The sequence below is a fragment of the Chiloscyllium plagiosum genome, unplaced genomic scaffold (assembly GCF_037043375.1).
Source record: "Chiloscyllium plagiosum isolate Xiang-an unplaced genomic scaffold, Cpla_swu_hap1 HiC_scaffold_37, whole genome shotgun sequence".
Taxonomy (NCBI): Eukaryota; Metazoa; Chordata; class Chondrichthyes; order Orectolobiformes; family Hemiscylliidae; genus Chiloscyllium; species Chiloscyllium plagiosum.
Genome location: NW_028270175.1, coordinates 45,476,092 through 45,497,405, shown reverse-complemented (window position 1 = coordinate 45,497,405; position 21,314 = coordinate 45,476,092). Strand labels below are relative to the sequence as shown.

At 42.7% G+C, this 21,314-nt stretch overlaps 1 protein-coding gene across 3 annotated transcripts in view; it reads right to left on the bottom strand.

The window, feature by feature from the left end:
• Positions 1 to 21,314, bottom strand: part of LOC122540083 (ephrin type-B receptor 2) — a 699,339-nt gene that overhangs the window by 191,772 nt on the left and 486,253 nt on the right. For all 3 annotated transcript variants that reach the window (XM_087980658.1, XM_087980660.1, XM_087980659.1), the window contains exon 4: positions 10,597 to 10,752. In XM_087980658.1, coding sequence (XP_087836784.1) covers positions 10,597 to 10,752 — 156 coding nt within the window. The remainder of the gene's footprint in view (positions 1 to 10,596; positions 10,753 to 21,314) is intronic.

Here is a 21,314-nt window from a genome sequence, read left to right as displayed (position 1 = left end):
GAGAGTGTGCAGAGGAGACTTATCAGAATGCTGCCTGGATTGGAAGGTATGTCTTCAGAGGACAAGTTGAATGAAATAGTGCTTTTCACAACGAGAGGAGGAGGAGGAGAAAGAGAGGTGACTTGATAGAGGTGAATAAAGCAATGAGAGGCATAGATAGAGTAGATTGCCAGAGATTGAAACTTTATTGCTGGAACAGCACAGCAGGTCAGGCAGCATCCAGGGAACAGGAGATTCGACGTTTCGGGCACAGGCCCTTCTTCAGGAATTGCCAGAGACCTTTCCCCAGGGCAGAAATGGCCGTTATGAAGGGTCATAATTTTAAGGTGATTGGAGGAAGGTGTAGGGAAGATATCAGAGGTAGGTTCTTTACCCAGAGATTAGTGGATGCTTGGAATGTACTGCTAGCGGTGGTAGTAGAGTCAGAGACATTTAAGCGACTGCTGGACAAGCACATGGATGGCAGTAAATTTAGGGGTGTGTAGGTTGATCTTAAATTAAGATAAATGCTTGACACAACATCATGGGCCAAAAAGCCTGCACTGTTATATGTTCTAGAAGAGGATTTTTGTGAGTAAAGATAAAGGAAGATAAAAAGAAAGGATAAAGTAGTTTAATGATAGAGGTAAGGTAACAAGAGTGATAGGAAAAGACAATGCACAACCAAAATCTATACTCGCAAATAAAGCCTAAGTAAGCTAAAACCATGAAAAGACAGATTGAATAGCCCTGTTAGTAAGGGAGGAAATAAGTGACAGTGAAGAAAGAAATTGGTTCAGTAAATCAGAAATCAACCAAGGGATGAAATGTGTTGGTAGGATCTGTCCCCAACAGTAGTACAGGTGTGAGCAAAGGGATTAACAAGGAGATTAGAGAAATGTATAATAGGGGTATGCTGTGATCATGGGAAATTTTAAGCTATGTAAAGAATGGACAAACAAAACCAACAATAATATGCAGAGAAGAATTTTCTGGAGTCCATAATGTAATGGTTTTAAAAAAAAAATAACATTTAAGAATCAACTAGAGAGCAGGCGATCCTAGACTGGGTATTGTGCAATGAAAAAGAATTAACTAATAACTTTGATGTGTTGGATCTGTTGTGGAAGAATGACAGTAAAATTAAAGAATTGTTCATTAAAATGAAGAGTGAAAAAGCTGAATCAGAAACTAGGGTCCCGAATCTAAATAAAGCAAACTATTTAACCCTGAAAAGTGCAAGGTGATGCACTTTGGAAGAAGAAATAAGAGGAGAGAATATTTAATAGCTTAGAGGTACAGTCGGTAATTCGTCACAGATCCTTGAAGTCTGTAGATCACGTGAATCAGATAGTTAAGGGATATGGGACGTTTGCTTTCATTAGTTGTGCCATAGAGTACAAGGACAAGGAGGCAAATGGAGTTGTACAGAGCATTGTTTATGCAACAGCTGGAGGACTGTGTGCAGTTCTGGTCACCTCACTACACTAGAAGAGTACAGAAGAGGCTCAATAGGATGCGGCCTGGGATGGAGAAATTGAGCTAGAAGCAGAGACAAGATAGGCCTGGCTTGTTTTCTTTAGAATCAAAAAGTATGGAGCTGGAAAAGCACAGCAGGTTAGACAGCATCCGAGGAGCAAGGGAATTGATGTTTCAGACTAAAGCCCTCCAGGAATGTGGAGGGTGTTGGAAGGAAAAGAAAAAGAGGGTTGAGGGATAAATAGGAGGATGGGGAACAGGGGTGAAGTAGCTGGGAAGGCGATAAGTAGATGCAGTGGGGACAGGAATGGTGGTGTTATGTCAAAAGGGAGGGCCACCCTTCCCTCAAACCTATCACTCACACCTGCATCTACCTTCCCAGCTACCTCACCCCGACCTCCCTATTTATCTCTCAGCCCTCTTCTCCCACCCTCCACATTCCTGATGAAGGATATCGGCCCAAAATGTCAATTCTCCTACTCCTTGAATGCTGCCTGACCTGCTGTGCATTTCCAGCTCCATACTTCGAACCTAGTTGCCAGCACTTGCAGTCCTCACATTTTCTCATTTCTTCAGAGCAGAGAAGAAAGAGGGGGGACATGATTGAGGTGTGTAAGATTACAAGGGGCATGGACAGGTTGAATAGAGAGCAGCTGTTCCCCTTGAATGAGGGGTCAATCGCTGGAAGGCATAGTTTTACAGTAAGGGGCAGGAGATTCAGAGAGAATTTGGGAAAAAGAACTTTTTCTACTCAGCAGTGGTGGTAATCTGGAATGTGCTGCCTGGGAAGTTAGTGGGGGCTAGAAACCTTACAACCTTTAAAAAAAATCTGGATGAGATCTTCAAATTGAAGTACGAAACATTCAGGGATATAGGACAAGGGCAGCATATTGGGATTAGCACACTTAGTGGCAGTTATATTGGTGCAGACTTGATGGGCTGAAGGACCTTTTCTACATTGTATGAATCTATAAATCAGAAGACATAGGTGCAAGTTGCCAATGATGAATTGGGGAACCTTACTGAAGGGGTGCATAGACGATGGTTAACATTAAAGGAAGATATGCATGAATTGAAACAGTTATTCATTTGTTTCTGTTGCAAAAATAAAGCACGAAAGATGACTTAACCATGGCTTACAAAATAAATAGGGATAATATTAGATCAAAAGAGGAGACATACAAAACTGACAGGAAAAACAACAAGATAGAGAACTGAAAGCATTTTAGAATTCAGCAAAAGAACAAAAAGAGTATGACAGTAAAGTTAGAAGGAACTCTGACTGTATAAACGCCTGTAAATGTGAAGAGAAAGAGACTTGTGTCATCATGTTATAGAATCATAGAGGTGTACTGCACACAAACAGACCCTTTGGTCCAACTCGTCCATGCCGACCAACTATCTCAAACCATTTGCCAGCACTTGGCCCATAATCCTCCGAACCCTTCCAATTCAATTACCCATCCAGATGCCTTTTAAATGTTGCAATTGTACCAGCCTCCACCACTTCCTCTGGCAGCTCATTCCATACACGTACCACCCTCTGTGCGAAAAAGTTTCCCTGTAGGTCTCTTTTATATCTTTCTCACCCTCTCACCCTAAACCTATGCCACCCCCCCCCCCCCCCCCCCCCCAGTTCTGGAGTTCCTCGCCCTAGGAAAAGACTTTGTCTATTTATCCTATCCATATCCTCATGATTTTATAAACCTCAATAGGGTCACCCTCAGCTTTCGATGCTCCAGGGAAAACAGCCCAATTCTATTCAGCCTCTCCCTATAGCACAAATCCCCCAACCCTGGCAACATCCTTAGAAATCTTTTCTGAACCCTTTCAAGTTTCATAACATCCTTCCTTACATAAGTGAATAAGTCCTGCTAAGATTTGCTTTTCCAAAATGCAACACCTTGCATTTATCTAAATTGAACTCCATCTGCCACTCAGCCCATTGGCCCATCTGATCAAGATTCCGTCATAATCTGAGGTAACTTTCTTTGTTATCCACTATGCTTCCAATTTTGGTGTCATCTGCAAACATACTAACTATACCTCCTATGTTCACATCCAAATCACTTATATAAATGATGAAAAGTAGTGGACCCAGCACCGATCCTTGTGGCACTCCACTGGTCACAGGCCTCCAGTCTGAAAAACAACCCTCCACCACCACCCTCTGTCTTCTACCTTTGAGCCAGTTCTGTATCCAAATGGCTAGTTCTCCCTGTATTCCATGAGATCTAACCTTGCTAAACAGTCTCCCATGGGGAACCTAGTGAAACGCCTTACTGAAGTCCATATAGATTACGTCCACCACTCTACCCTCATCAATCCTCTTTGTTACGTCTTCAAAAAACTCAATTAAGTGCGTGAGACATGATTTCCCACGCACAAAGCCATGTTGACTATCCCTAATCAGTCCTTGCCTTTCCAGTGCATGTAAATCATGTCCCTCAGGATTCCGTCCTATAATTTGCCCACCACCGGTGTCAGGCTCACTGGTCTATAGTTTCCTGGCTTGTCCTTACCACTTTCCTTAACTAATGGTACCACTTTAGCCAACTTCCAGTCTTCAGGCACTTCACCTATGACTATCAATGATACAAATATCTCAGCAAAGTGCCCAGCAATCACTTCCCTAGCTTCCCACAGAGTGCTAGGGTACACCTGATCAGGTCCTGGGGATTGATCCACCTTTATGCATTTCAAGACATCCAGCTCCTCTGCAATGGACATTTTTCAAGATGTCAATATCTATTTCCCTACAGTCTATATCTTCTGTGTCGTTTTCCACAGTAAACACTGATGTAAAATACTTGTTTAGCATCTCCCCATCTCATGAGGCTCCACATAAAGGCTGCTTTGCTGATCTGTGAGGGGCCCTATTCTCTCCCTAGTTATCCTTTTGTCCTTAATGTATTTGTAAAAACCCTTTGGATTCTCCTTAACCCTATTTGCCAAAGCTATCTCATGTCCCTTTTTTGCTCCTCCTCCCCCCCCCCTCCCCCCCCCCCCCCCCCCCCGGTTTCCCTCTTAAGTGTACTCCTACTGCCTTTATACTCTAAGGATTCACTTGATCTATCCTGTCTATATTTGACATATGCTTCCTTCTTTTTCTTAACCAAACCCTCCATTTCTCTCGTCATCCAGCATTCCCTACACCTACCAGCCTTTCCTTTCACCCTAACAGGAATATACTGTCTCTGGACTCATTATCTCATTGCTAAAGGCTTCCCATTTTCCAGCCATCCCTTTACCTGCGAACCATCTGCACCCAATCAGCTTTTGAAAGTTCTTGCCTAATACTGTCAAAATTACCCTTCCTCCAAATTAGAATTTCAACTGTTGGATCTGATTTCTCCTTCTCCATCGCTATTTTAAAACTAATGGTTGCTGGCCCCAAAGTGCTCCCCCACTGACACCTCAGTGGGGAATATATTGAGACTGAACTTCCACTAATCAGAAATGGGGGCAATTATAATAGTGAATAAATAAATGGCAGAAGACTGGAACACACATTTTGGTTCTGTCTTCACAAATGAAGGCTAATAACTTCCCAGAAACGCTTGGAAACTAGTGGTCTAGTGAGAGAGAGGGATTGAAGAAAATCAGCATTTGTAATGAAATGGTGCTCAAGAAATCAATTGGGCAAAGGCTAACAAATTAGCAGGGCCTAGTAATCCATATTAGGCAAGAAAGTAGGTTTGGAAACACTGGGTGCATTGCTGGTCATCTTCCACGTTTTATAGGCTTTGGAGTAGCTCCGACAGTTTGAAAGGTGGCAAATGTAACCAAACTATTTCAAAAAGTGGAAGAGAAAAATTAGAGACTTACAGGACTGTTCACCAAAGATCAGTTGTGTGGAAAATGCCAAAAGATGTAGAAAATGGAATTGTATAGAATAGAAATGGTCCCTCAGCCCACTATGTTGTGCCGAACATGAGGCCAAATTAAATTAATCCCTTCTTCCTGCCCTTGGTCTGTATCCCTGCATTCCTTGCAGATTCTGTGCTTACATAAAAAGTCCTCTATTCTATCTGCCTCCACCATCACCTTGGCACCACTTTCCAGATTCCTTACCACTATAAAACAACTTGCCCCTCACATCTTCTTTGAACTTTTCCCCTCTCACCTTAAATGCATGTCTCCTGGTATTGGTCACTTCAAAGCTGCAAAAAATACTCTTTTTCAACTCTTGTCTATGCATCTCAATTTTGCAGACTTCTATCAACTTAGGAAGTTGAGAGGCGATCTGATTAAAGTTTACAAAACAATGAGAGGTATCGATAGAGTTAGTGGTAGTTGTCTTTTCCCTAGGATTGGGAATTTCAAGACTAGGGGGCACATTAAGGGAAGAGGAGAGAGATTTATGAAAGACAGAGTCATTTTTTTTTTTTACAGAGGAAGCTTTGCATGTGGAATGAATATTTATTAAAATGTCTTTTAAACATTGTTATTGTACTCGCATCCACCACTTCCTGAGAAAGTAATGAATGTGGGTACAACTACATGTTTTGTTAAATATGTGAATAGGAAAGGTTTGGAGGGAAATAGGCCAGGACCAGACAGGTAGGACTAGTTTATTTTGGGATTATGTTCAGCATGGACTGGTTGGACTGAAGCATTTGTTTTTATGCTGTATGACACTATAACTCTACGATTGCCCTATGCTGTCCCAGAGAAAACAATGAGTTTTTCTAGCCTCTCCTTATAGCTCATTCCCTCTAATCTAAACAGCATCCTGGTAAACCTCTTCTGCACCTTCTCCAAAGCCTCCACATTCTTCCTGTAATGTGGTGACCAGAATTGAATGCAATACTCTAAGTGTGGCTGAAATAAAGTCTTATAAAGCTGCAACATGATAGCCTGATTCTTGTACTCAATTCCCCGACTAATCATAGATTCATAACATAGAATCCTTACAGTGTGAAAACAGGTCATAGAGTCATAGAGATGTACAGCATGGAAACAGACCCTTTGGTCCAACCCGTCCATGCCGACCAGACATTCCAACCCAATCTAGTCCCACCTGCCAGCACCCGGCCCACATCCCTCCAAACCCCTCCCACTCACTTGTCCATCCAAATGCCTCCCAAACATTGCAATTGTACCAGCCTCCACCACATCCCCCGGCAGCCCACTCCAAACACACACACACACACACACACCACCCTCCGTGTGAAAAAGCCGCCCCCTACGTCTCCTCTATATCCCTCCCCTCTCACCCCAAACCCTCTAGTACTGGACTCCCACATCCCAGAGAAAAGACCCTGTCCACCCATCATATCCATGCCCCTCATAATTCTGCAAATCTCTGTAAGGTCACCCCCCAGCCCCAGATGCTCCAGGGAAAACAGCCCCAGCCCGATCAGCCTCTCCCTGTAGCTCAGATCCTCCAACCCTGGCAACAGCCTTGTAAATCTTTTCTGAACCCTTTCAAGTTTCACAACATCTTTCCGATAGGAAGGAGACCAGAATTGCACACAATATTCCAACAGTGGCCTAATCAATGTGCTGTACAGCCGCAACATGACCTCCCAACTCCTGTACTCAATACTCTGACCAATAAAGGAAAGCATACCAAACGCCTTTTTCACTATCCTATCTACCTGCGATTCCACTTTAAAGGAGCTATGAACGTGCACTCCAAGGTCTCGTTTGTTCAACAACACTCCCTAGGTCATTTGGCCCGACAAATCCACACCTACCCTCCAAAGAATAACCCACCCACACCCATTCCTCTAAGCTATTATTCTACATTTATCCCTGACTAATGCACCTAAACGACACAACCCTTAACACTATGGGCAATTTAGCATGGCCACGTCACCTAAACTGCACGTCTTCAGATTTTGGGAGGAAACTGGAGCACTCAGAAGAAACCCACGCAGACATGGGGAGAATGTGCAAACTCCACACAGACAGTTGCCCGAGGCTGGAATCGAGTCCAGGTCCCTGGTGCTGTGAAGCAGCAGTGCTAACCACTGAGCCACTGTGCCACACAGATAATAAAGGTAAGCATGCCATATGACTTCTTTATCACCCTATCTATTTGCATAGCCATCTTTAGGGAGCTATGGATTTGTACCCCAGCATCCCTCTGTACATCAGTGATGTTTAGGGTCCGGTCATTAACTGTACACTTTTCCATAACATTTGAACTTCTCAAGTGCAGCACTTCACACTTGCCCGGATCAATCATCTGCCATTTCCCCACCCATATCTGTAACTGATCTATATCCCACTGTGTCCTTTGACAACCCTCTACACTATCCATAAATCCGATCTTTGTGTTGTCTGCAAACTTACTAACTCACCCATTTACCTTTTCATTCATTTAATATAGATCACAAACAGCGGAAGTCTCAATATGGATCCCAGTCAAACATCATTAATCATGGATTTCCTGCCAAAAATCACCTTTCCACCACCATCCTCTGCTTTCTATGGGCAAGTCAATTCTGAATCCATATGGCCATGTTACCATAGATCCCATGCATCTTAATCTTCTGTATGAAGCTACCGTGAGAGACTTTAACGAAAGCCTTACTAAAATCCATGTAGACAACATCTACTGCTCTATCCTCATCGATCACTTTTGAATTTTTCCAGGTGACAACAATCAATTAGTAAGACATGACCTGTCCGACACAAAGCCATGCTGACTGTCCCTAATTAAGCCATTCTTTTCCAAATGCATATAAATCCTATCCCTAAGAATTCTCTTCAATAGTTTCCCAACCACTGTTGAGAAACTCAGAGGTCTATCATTTCCTGGAAAACTGACAGCAGAATACTTTGAAAGCAAAGTTAGGATGGGTGTATGAAACGAAAATCTCACTTTGTGTATCTTCTGGATTCAACAGAGTTGTGGGCAGGAGCAGACATAAAAACCACAAATGGTTCCAGCAGAGATGGAGGCCATTTAATCCTTTGTATAGTGCTAGCTCTCTCGAAGAACCATTCACATGATCCTACTCTTGTGCCTTTTGTGTGGCTGCAAATATTTCCTCCTCAGATAATGATACAACTCTCTTGGAAAAAAAATGATTTAACTACCAATCCTCATTCTAGGCAGTGAAATTTCAGATCCTAACCACTCACTGTCCAAAAAAGAAAAAACAAAATCTCATTTTGTCATTCCTTCTTCTACCTTTAGTCAATTTAGTCAATATTCTCTACTGGGGTTCTTGATTCTCCCATTAATTACCACAATTTCTCCTTTGCTGATTTTGAACACTTCGATTAAATCAGGAGACAGACAGGCAAATGAAGAGAAATGGAAAATTGGTGAGAGAAGGAGAGGCAGTCTCAGCAGCAAACTGGGTGCAGCAGCACTGTAAGTGATGCATTTTCAATGTAAGTGCTTCTTTATATGTGTAAAGACTATTTCAGTTCTACTGGACAATACGGACTTAAAAGCAAGAAAAAAACAAGAATTAATATTGAATTATTGACAACCTGTGCATAACTGAATGTGAGTTACAGATAATGAAGTACTTTTGAAATGTTATCACTCTGTAATGATTGAGAGACTCGGTAGACTCACTAACTAAACCATAAAGCTCCCATAAACAGCAATATGATATTGACCTCTAAGTTATTTGGTTTTAGGGATAAATCTTGGCCAGTGCACTGAGCATGACCCTCCTGGTATTCAAAATAAAGCCATTGGATATTTTCCAATCCATTTGTATGCAGATGGTTTAATGTGTTATCCAAAAGATGCTCAAGGGGAAAAAAAGAGGAAGAAAACAATTACTAAAAACAAAACTGAGGAGCTTGGGTATTTTATGATGTTACAAGTATAAATGTGAGTTGTTGTTGTTGCAGATTCCAGAAAAATAGTGCTGAATTTGTCCTTCTAGAGAGTTATACAAGTCAACAGCACAAAAACAAACTCTTCTGCCCATCATGTTTGTGGTAAAAACAACTATCTAACTCATTTTCTAGCATACAGTCAGAATCATAGAGAAGCACAGCACAGAAACAGACCCTTTGGTCCAACTCGCCCATGGTGACCAGATATCCCAAATTAGTCTAGTCCCATTTGCCAGCACTTGGCCCATATCCTTATAAACCTTTCTTATTCATATACCTTCATATACCCTTTTAAATGTTGCAATTGTACCAGCCACCACCACTTCCTCTGGCAGCTCATTCTATACATGCATCACCTTCTGCATGAAAATGTTGCCCTTTAAATCCATTTTAAATCTTTCCCATCTTACCTTAAACCTCTGGTCTCCGGTTCTGCACTCATCCTTATAAATTTTATGAGGATTTCTGCTTTTACCATCCTTTCAGGCAGTGAGTTCTAGATTCCCACCAGCTGGTGGGAAGGAATTTTCCTCACATCTTCTGTGAAACATTTGCCCTTACCTTAAAGATATGCCCCTTTTCGTTGATCCTTCCATCAAGGGGAAACATTTCTTCATGTCTAACCAGTTCATGAACCTCAATTTTATTCATGTCAATCATGTCCTCTCAGTATCTTCTGTTCTAACTAAAACAATCCCAGTTTATCCAATCTCTCTTCAAAACTGAAACTCTGGCCCAGGAAACAGCCTGGTAAAACTCCCTTTCACCCCCTCCAGTGCTATCACATCTTTCCTATAATTCCAGAGTTATACATGTTTCTCCAGCTGTGGCCCAACCAACATGATGTAGAGTCGCAGCAAAACCTGCGAGAAAGTGAGGACTGCAGATGCTGGAGCTCTGAGTCGAGAGTGCGGTGCTGGAAAAGCACAGCAGGTCAGGCAGCATCCAAGGAGGAGGAGAATCGGCATTTCGGGCATAAGCCATTCCTGATGAAGGAATGCTGCCTGACCTACTGTGCTTTTCCAGCACCACACTCTCGACTTGCAGCATAACCTCCCTGCTTAAAATCTATGCCATTGACTAACAAAGGCAAATATGCAGTATCACTTATTAACCACTATATCCACCTGTCATAATACCTCAAGTACTGGTATACATGCACACCAAGGTCTGTCTGACACTTGGTACATTCCAGGCTTCTACTGGGCATCATATATTACTTTGCCTTGTTTGTCCTGCCCAAGTGACCATACCTGGAGCACCATGTCTGTCCTTACCTGCAACCTGTCAAGACCGCAAGAACTGTGTTGAAGGTGAACTTACTTGTGCATGGCATATCTAATGGGTCGGTGTCTGCCCGATAGTATTTATTCCGACAAACACAGTTTGTGGCACCTTCAGATGTGGTCCTGCTATTGATTGGGCAGCTCAAACAGGGTTCCTCCCCTTGGTTTGGTTTAAATGATCCAGATGGACAACCTATAAATACAAAGAGGAACACAAGTCCAGAGTTCAGAGTGTGAGCGAGTGGGAAGTGTGGATATAAATGGTGAATCTTACACTGTAGTTCTATTGTATTGCATCTCTATGATGGCCATAAAAGGCTAACGATAGGAACTGAAACAATTGTGGTTAGAATAGTTACAATGAAACAAAATTCAACATAAAGATGTCAGATGCATTAGAATGAGGAACACCTGCAAATCAATTTGTGTACAATTAAGAACTAAACAATCAATTTATAATCTGAATGAAAATCAAAAAGTTGCATTTTAATGCAATAATTTTGTTTATCTGAGGAATGCATATCCGTTTTAAATGTTTTGCCTGTGTAGTTGATTTGATTTTCCAAATGTCACTGAAAAGTATGCTCTGACTCAAATTCCTAATGTAGCTTCACTGCAATTCATGTTTGATAAATCATTTGAATTAAATGCAAATATGGCTATCTAAATTGTTCACATGCAAGCAGTGTCTTTTCAAGCTAGCTATTACAAATCACAACAGCTTTTTATCCCCATTCACAATCAGATCTGGCTGGACAATATACAACATGATCGGATCCTGGTCTCCACTAACAAACCTCCCCACTATTCCAGATTATCTAATATTGTAAAAATGAGCTTCAGCATCTTCTTTCTACTGCAGGCCACATACCTCCTTTACTGAGTTCTCCGCTCTCACCACTAACAAGTGTGAGAAGTTCATTGATTTCTATATCATCGTAACTGAGACAATCCCTTCATTTCCTTAGTCCACCTGGACAAACTTCCTCTAAATTGCTCCATTACTCCAACACAACCATTCCTCCACCCCCTCCAAGCTTGGATATATACGTTTCTCTAATTTATCTCAATCTGCACTTTGTATCCTGGGTTGAGAGTGTGTTGCTGGAAAAGCACAGCATGTCAGGCAGCATCAGAGGAGCAGAAGAAATTGACATTTCAGGCATAAGCCCTTCATCAGGAATGGCTCATGCCTGAAACGTTGATTCTTCTGCTCCTCGGATGCTGCCTGACTTGCTGTGCTTTTCCAGCAACACACTCTTGACTCTGATCTCAAGTCCTCACTTTCTGCCTGCACTTTGTATCCTCTTCAAATTAATTTAGTCCACAAGACTCAACCTTTTAGCCCTAAGCTAGTTGATTTTGATAGCTCTCTCTTCAAGCACTGTCTACCTCGCCTTTAAGTCTACCATCCTCCATGATGATTGGTTATCAAATGCACTTTGATTGGTGGAGGTATTGCCATGGAGAATGTATCCATTCAGCTAATTGCTGCTTCATTTCTGAGTCCATGTCTTGACCAATCAGACTCAATTTACCTGATTTAATATGTAAAATGTTTAGCAGTTAACTATCAATTAGCATAAATGCAAATGGCCTTCTTATATTCCAGTTTGTATTTAAAATAGGATATCTACTTCTCACTTTACTGTTTTACCCTCATTGTTGAATTTCAGTTAACCGATGAACTTGTCTTGGTCAGTGTAAGAAATGCAGTTCCCTTTAAAGGTTCTGAAAAATTATAGTTTTAAACGACCTATTCAGAGACATTGTGACAGACCGCTGAAGCAGGTGAGACATAAACCCCAGGATTCAAGCTCAACAGAGGGTCTTAGAAATTTATAGAAAAAAGCTCCTATGATCCAATGCACCTGTGCTGGTCAAAAATTAACTATCTACTTATTCTATTATCATTTTCCAGTACTGTACTTAGTCCATAGCCTTCTTTGCCTTGACATCATATGTGCACATCTGAATATTACTTAAATGTTATGAGGGTTTCTATTTCTACCACCCTTAGAGAGAATGGGTTCCAGATTCCCAACACCCTCTGCATAAAAAAGGTTTTTCATCACATCCTTTCTAAATCCCTGCTCTTTACCTTAAATCTTTGCCCCCAGTCATCCCTCCAACAAGGGGAAAAGTTTCTTCTTATCGACCTTACCTTTGCCTTTCATGATTTTTATATATCTCAATCATGTCTCCTTTTAATCTCCTCTTCTCTAAGGAACACAACCCCAGTCTGTATAACCTTTAACTGGAACTCTCTTGTCCAGACAATATCCTGGTAAATCTCCTCTGCACTCTCTCCAATTCTATCACATCCTTTCTTTAATATGGATTCCAGAACTACACAATAGACTGTGGCGTAACCAACATTTTATATTGTTCCAGCATGACTCCCCCTACTCTAAACTCTAGCCTTGACTAATAAAGACTTCTTAACAAATGATACCTTAAGGGATGTGTGTACATACACACCAAAGTCCCTCTGATTCTTAGTGCTTCCCAGGGTCTTACCATTCATCATGTATTCCTTGCCTGTTTGTCCTGACCAAGTGAATCACCTTACGTATATTCGGATTGAATTCCATTTGCCACTGATCAGCTCATCTGACTGACCCATCAATTGCCTCTTGTTGTCCAAGACTATCCCCCTGGCTGTTTTACATCCCAACAAGTTTTGCACCACCAGTGATCAACCCTACTAAATTTAAGTCATAAATTTACACAATATAAACACAAACAATAGGAACTCCCACACTGACCCCTAAAGTCCAAGTAAACAACATCTACAACCCTTCCATCATCAATTACCTTTGTCATCTCTTCAAAAAATTCAATCAGGTTGGTGAGACACGACCTTCCCCATACAGAATTATGATGCATGTCACTAACTAGTCTATTTTCTTCCAAATGTGCTATATCTTGTCCCTCTTCTCCAAGAGCTTGCCAATTAGAGACATCAGGCTGGCCAGCCTATAATTTCCTGGATTATCCCTGCTTCCTTTCTTAAACAAGGTACAACACTAGCTGATCTTCAGTCCTCTGGTGCCTCGCCTGTGCTCAAAGAGAATGTGAAGTATCTGCTAATGTACCAGCTGTTCCTTCCCTAGACTCTCGCAGTAACCTGGGATAGATCCCATCTGGCTCTGGAAACTTGACTGCATTCATGCAATTTAGGATACTCAAAACTTCCTCCTTCAATATATTGACATTCTCTAGAGTATTCATTTACTCATCCCTGATCTCAACATCATTCATGTCCTTCTCCTTAGTGAATACCAATACAAATACTCATTAAGGATCTCTTCCACTTCCTGTGACTCCACAGGGTGACCACGACTTTTCTCTCTTCAAAGGAAAGTTGTACTCTGAGTGAAAAATTCTTGACATTGTTCACTCTTTTCTCAATTAAATACAAGGCTAATAATTACTATGGTAGGTCTTAAGAGATGGCTAATTTACACATTTCATGCCATCCTGTTGTTTTGGTTTTTTTAATCGAGTGATCAAACCAGCTATAGTCAAAAGTAGACAATGCAATGCTAAACAGTAATAGTGATGGTCACCTCCTCGCATATGCCCATGCTAGTTTCTGGTCTATTGTTGCTTCATGTATTGATCTGAGCAGTCCATATTCAGTCACTTACAGTACCCAGACTAGCATTCCTGTTCCGCATTTAATTACTTTATGAAAAGCAAATGATGTTTAATGTCCAAATTAATAATATATTGAAAGTCTTATTTATCCAAGAGTTAATTATAAAATTCTTGGTCTCATTTTACTATGAAATAATATTTGGAGATTGCGGAGGTAAGGAGAATATTAACATTATTTTTAAAAATCTTCCTTTTATTCATCAATGGTACAGGGTCATTGCTGGCTGGTCAGCATTCACTGTCTGTCCTTAGTTACCCTTGAGAAGGTGGTGGTGAGCTGTTCATGAATGGTTGCAGTCCATGGTAGACCCTCAATGCCATTAAGGAGGAAAGTTTTGGCTTGACCCAGTGACAGTCAAGAAACAAACCCCCATAACTCCCTCCCCAACAGCGCCACGGGGGTACCTACACTAAAATAAAATTAAATGATCAAATATCTGATAAATAGAATATAATGTGAAATCATATTCCCTAAACATAAAAAGATTGAAGAGCTCTGATGTGCAGGTGACGTGTTTGAAATTGCAAAGGGTTAGTAATGTGGTTTCATCTTACCATGAGGCTGCAAGAGAGGGAAGATGCATTCTGTATCTCACTAGTATATCACATTACTAATGGGAATAGCACCTAGCAAGTGATTATTTTTATGTGGACCCTGAAAGAAACTTCAAAAAGTTATTCTTCATAGTAATTAAACAAAGACAAGAGTGGGCAATATTTTCAAAGGAAAGCATTGTCCTTGGGCTCTTAATAGGCTTTGAAGTGGATGCGTACCCTTGAACATTTGTTTTGAATATATGTCTCATTTTTGTTTGCAGTGTACACATATCACCAAGACCATTGTAGCTATCAATCATGGTTGAAAGAGATTGTTTAAACATAACATTCTACTCAAATGCTTATAAAATGTTCTGATATTCAATTTCAGAAAGGAACGAGGTGTTTCCAATGAAGCAATTTTGATAGAAAATTTAATGTAGGAGCAGGAGTAGGCCTGTTAACTTATCAATCTGATTTTTAAAAGTCATCCATGAGACATGGACGTCACTGGACAGGACAGAATTTATTGCACACCCCAAATTGCCCAGAGGCAGTGCACAGTCAGCAAGATTGCTGTAGGTTTGGAGTCACATGTAGGCCAGACCAGATAAGGATGGCAGATTTCAGATTTCCTTCCCTGAAGGACATTAGTGAAATAGATGGGGTTTTCGATCATTGGTAATAGTTTCATGGTAGATAATATTCTTTTTTCATTCTGTCTTTTTAAAATGTTATGTACTGTACCCTGGAATACTTATTCTACAAACTATGTTGCCATGTAGCCCTATTTCCTTAATGATATTTAGATGTAAACTATTTATCTCAACTGTGCCATTCATTCATCCATTTTATTGCAAATGCTTCAATCATTCAGGTAAAAATGCTTTAATTTTTATAGGAGCCTAGAATCCCTCCAATGTGGAAACGGATCATTTGGCCCAACAAGTTCACACCAACTCTCCAAGTTGCATCTCATTTGTGGGCGGCACGGTGGCACAGTGGTTAGCACTGCTGCCTCACAGTGCCAGAGACCCGGGTTCAATTCCCGACTCAGGCGGCTGACTGTGTGGAGTTTGCACGTTCTCCCCGTGTCTGCGTGGGTTTCCTCCGGGTGCTCTGGTTTCCTCCCACCTGGCATTCTGAGGCAGCAGTGCTACCCACTGTTAGCACCACAGAGGGGAAGCAAGCCACTCAGTCCATTAAGTCCACACTGGCCCTCTGATTACTAAAACTACTCTATAGAGTTTAAAGTTTCTCTTGATATTTCTAAGTCTGCCTTCAACTGAACCTAACCCAGTCCTTTTGATTTTAAAACCCTGGCAACAGCCCTATTTAGACAATTCCCTAGATCACCGGTTTCAGCCTGATTGAAATGGAGCCCATCTAGTTGAACTGCTTAGTCTTTTGAGTACTGGAGTCAATCCCCTATGAAAGTGCTAAACAAAACCAAAAGAACTGTGGATGCTGGAAATCAGAAACAAAAAAAGCAGTTGCTGGAAAAGATCTGGCAGCATCTTTGGAGAGAAATCAGAATTAACGTTTACGGTCCAGTGACCCTTCCCCAGTTCTACGAAAGTGTCCCTCTTTTCACATCAATATTGAGCCATGTATTTCTTTGTCTAATCTGGTTGGTCCCATGTCAATTGCTGAATCTTGGTTCAGATATTACCTTTTAGATTCTGCTTTTAAATTATTATTCCTTCTATTATTATTATGATTATTCAAATTCATAAGACTGGAGAAACTCAACAGGTCTGACAGCCTCTGCAGAGAGTTTAAGAGAGTTAATATTTCTTCAGAACTCTGCTTTCTCTCCATAGATGCCACCAGACCTGCTGAGTTTCTCCAGTAATTTGTTTTTTGTTCCAGATTTCAGCATCCAATGTTCTATTTTTAATTATAATTTATAGGTCTACCTGTGTTGTCTACTTTGATGGGGACAACAACTGGATCAGACCCTTCCTTTTGAAACTGTGCCTGCAGCCATCTGTGCTCCTGATACCAGGTTAGTAACGTGGAGCCGAGAGGGTGATGCTGGAAAAGCACAGGTCAGGCAGCATCCAAGGAGCAGCAGAGTCAATGTTTTCGGCAAAAGATCTTCTTCAGGAATGAAGGTGCTAAACAAACCATCTCCATCAATGGTGACCGACTCAACACTGACATCTTCTATAAACCCACTGACTTTCACAGCTAGCTGGATTACACCTCCTCCCACCCTGCCACCTGTAAAAATGCTATCCTCATTCCTGATGAAGGGATTTTGCCCAAAACATTGACTCTCCTGCTCCTCGGATGTCAGAGGAGGTGGGGCAGAAGCAGATATCATAGTAATAATTAAGAGGCATTTAGACAGCCACATGAACAGGCAGGGAATAGATGGACCTTGCAGTGAACAGATTGAATTATATTATAGTAGCTTCATGGTTGGTGCAGAATTGTGCCTGTTCCTATGCTGTGCTATTCTACGCTACATGTTTAGAGGACTCACCGCCTAACAGGATGGTAGCAATGGGAATTCTCAATACATTTAAGAAACATCATACACTTAATGGTTCCTGGTTCCTTGTAAGTGGAGTCACAGATAGACATGATAGTGAAGAAGGCGTGTTTTGAGAAAATTTGTAGCTCAGGTTGAGGTTCTGCATGTAACTTTGCTTGCTGAGCTGGAAGGTTTGTTTTCAGACGTTTCGTCACCATACTAGGTAACATCGTCAAGGGGACTGGAAGTTTGAAACTAGGATGAGGTGGGGGAAGGGGAAATGAGGAAGCTGTTGAAGTCCACATTGATGCCCTGGGGTTGAAGTGTTCCGAGGCGGAAGATGAGGCGTTCTTCCTCCAGGCGTCTGGTGGTGAGGGAGTGGCGGTGAAGGAGACCCAGGACCTCCATGTCCTCGGCAGAGTGGGAGGGGGGGTTGAAATGTTGGGCCATGGGGCGGTTTGGTTGATTGGTGCGTCTCGGAGATGTTCCCTAAAGCGCTCTGCTAGGAGGCGCCCAGTCTCCCCAATGTAGAGGAGACCGCATCGGGAGCAACGGATACAATAAATGATATTAGTGGATGTGCAGGTAAAATTTTGATGGATATGGAAGGCTCCTTTAGGACCTTGGATAGAGGTGTGGGCACAGGTTTTACAGATCCTGCGGTGGCAGGGGAAAGTGCCAGGATGTGAGGGTGGGTCGTAGGGGGGCGTGGACCTGACCAGGTAGTCACGGAGGGAACGGTCTTTGCAGAAGGCGGAAAGGGGTGGGGAGGGAAATATATACCTGGTGGTGGGGTCTTTTTGGAGGTGGCGGAAATGTCGGCGGATGATTTGGTTTATGTGGAGGTTGGTAGGGTGGAAGGTGAGCACCAGGGGCGTTCTGTCCTTGTTACGGTTGGAGGGGTGGGGTCTGAGGGCGGAGGTGCGGGATGTGGACGAGATGCGTTGGAGGGCACCTTTAACCACGTGGGAAGGGAAATTGCGGCCTCTAAAGAAGGAGGCCATCTGGTGTGTTCTGTGGTGGAACTGGTCCTCCTAGGAGCAGATACGGCGGAGGAATTGGGAATACGGGATAGCATTTTTGCAAGAGATAGAGTGGGAAGAAGTGTAATCCAGGCAAGAGATAGAGTTCCGACCCTAGTCATTCTTTTATTCCTGACATACCTATAGAAAGCCTTAGGGTTTTCCCTAATCCTACCAACTAAGGACCTTTCATGTCCCCTCCTTGCTGCTCTTAGCTCTCTCTTCAGGTCCTTCCTGGCTACCTTATAACTCTCAATCGCCCCAAGTGAACCTTCCTGCCTCATCTTTACATAGGCCGCCCTCTTCCATTTAACAAGGGATTCCAATTCCTTATTAAACCACGGCTCCCTCACACGACACTTTCCTCCCTGTCTGATGGGTACATACTTATCAAGGACACTCAATCGTTGCTCCTTGAACAAGCTCCACATATCAATTACGCCCTTGCCTTGAAGCTTACTTTTCCAAGCCACACATCCTAAGTCATGCCTCACCGCATCACAATTTCCCTGCCCCCAGCTATAACTCTTGCCCTGCAGTGCACACTTATCCCTCTCCATCACTAGAGTAAAAGTCACCGAATTGTGGTCACTGTCCCCAAAGTGCTCACCTACCTCTAATTCTAACACCTGGCCTGGTTCGTTACCCAGAACCAAATCTAGTATGGCCTGTCCTCTTGTTGGCCTATCTACATATTGTATCAGGAAACCCTCCTGCACACATTGGACAAACACTGACCCATCTAACGAACTTGAGCTATAGCTTTCCCAATCAATATCAGGAAAGTTAAAGTCCCCCATAACAACCACCCTATTACTTTCACTCTTCTCTTGAATCATCCTCGCAATCCTTTCTTCTATGATTCTAGGACTATTAGGGGGCCTGAAAAAACTCCTAACAGGGTGAGCTCACCTTTCCTATTCCTAACCTCAGCCCAAACTACCTCAGATGGCGAGTCTTCATCCATCATCCTTTCCACAGCTGTAATACTATCTTTGACAAGCAATGCCACACCTCCCCCTCTTTTACCCCCACCTCTGACCCTACTAAAACATTTAAACCCTGGGACCTGCAACAGCCAATCCTATCCCTGTTCTACCCATGTCTCCGTAATAGCCACAACATCGAAGTCCCAGGTACCAACCCACGCTGCAAGTTCACCTACCTTATTTTGTATACTTCTTGCATTGAAGTATACACATTTCAAGCCACTTTCCTGTTTACAGGCACCCTCCTTTGAAATTGATGCCATGTTCCTAACCTCCCTACACTCCAGGTCCTGCACCCTAAAGCTACAGTCTGGGTTCCCATGCCCCTGCAGAGTTAGTTTAAACCCTCCCCAAGAGCACTAGCAAACCTCCCACCAAGGATACTGGTGCCCCTCAGGTTCAGGTGCAAACCATCCTGTTTATAGTGGTCCCACCTTCCCCAGAAAGAAACCCAGTTATCCAAATACCGGAATCCCTCCCTCCTGCACCATCCCTGTAGCCACGCATTTAACTGTTCTCTCTCCCTATTCCTAGACTCTCTATCACGTGGCACGGGTAACAAACCAGAGACAACAACTCTGTTTGTTCTAACTCTGAGCTTCCAACCTAGCTCCCTGAAAGCCTGCCTAACATCCTCAGCGCTCCTCCTATCTATGTCATTGGTGCCAATGTGGACCATGACTTCGGGCTGCTCCCCCTCCCCCTTAAGGACCCGGAAAACACGATCAGAGACTTCACGTACCCTTGCACCTGGGAGGAAACATACCAAACGTGAGTCTCTCTCGCCTCCACAGAACCGCCAATCTGTGCCCCGAACTATCGAGTCCCCAATAACTATTGCTCTGCTCTTCTCCACCCTTCCCTTCTGAGTAATGGGGACAGGCTCCATGCCAGAGGCCTGAGCCCCGTTACTTACCCCTGGTAAGACCCCCCCCCACAAGTATCCAAAACGGTATACTTGTTCTTGAGGGGAACGGCCTCAGGGGGTACCTGCACTGGCTGCTTCCTCCCAGTCCCCCTCACTGTCATCCATCTATCTGCCATCTTTGGAGTGACTACTTCCCTAAAGCTCCGATCTATGACCCCCTCTGCCTCCCGAATGATCCTAAGTTCATCCAACTCCAGCTCCAGTTCCCTAACACGGTCTTGGAGGAGCTGGAGATGGGTGCACTTCCTGCAAGTGTAATCAGCAGGGACGTCCATGGCATCCCTCACCTCAAACATGTTGCAAGAGGAACATTGCACTGCCTTCACTGCCATCCCTCTGAAAGTAACCTTTTTTAAAAAAACTGGGTCTAAAGAATACAACAAGCAAAATGAACAGGTACCCATAGAACACAGTTCGCCAATTTCTCAGCAACAAAACCACAGAAGCAGACAAAACACGTCCAAAAACCCTAGCCACTCTCCCTACATCAAAGGACATCTCGGAAATGACTACCAGACTACTCAGACCTCTTGATATCATGGTAGCCCACAAACCCACCAACGCACTAAAACAGCAGCTAATGAACTTGAAAGACTCTATGCAGACAACAAGCAAAACTAATGCCATTTACAAGATACCTCACAAGAACTGTAACAAATACTACATTGGACAAACAGGCAGAAAACTAGGGTACGTGAACATCAACCACCCACAAAAAGACATGACCCACTCTGACTAGTATCTTTACATACAGGTGAGGAAAGACACCACTTTGACTGGGACAGTCCATCCATTTTAGGACAAGCCAAACAGAGACACGTGTGAGAATTCCTAGAAACATGACATTCCAACCAGAACTCTATCAACATACACATTGACTTGGATCCCATTTACCACCCCTCTGAGAAAAAGAACAGGAAATGATATCACCACATGAAATGACATCACTACCCCAAAGAAACCTAAACACATAAATAAAAAGTGGGCCATACCACCAGTGCATCACCGGAGGCTCACTGCTGATGTTACCGAGTGTGGTGACAAACTGTCTAAAAAAATGAACCTTCCAGCTCTGCAAACAAACTTACATCCAGTGAAGAAGGCATTTGGTACTCCTGCTGTTATTGGTCAGTG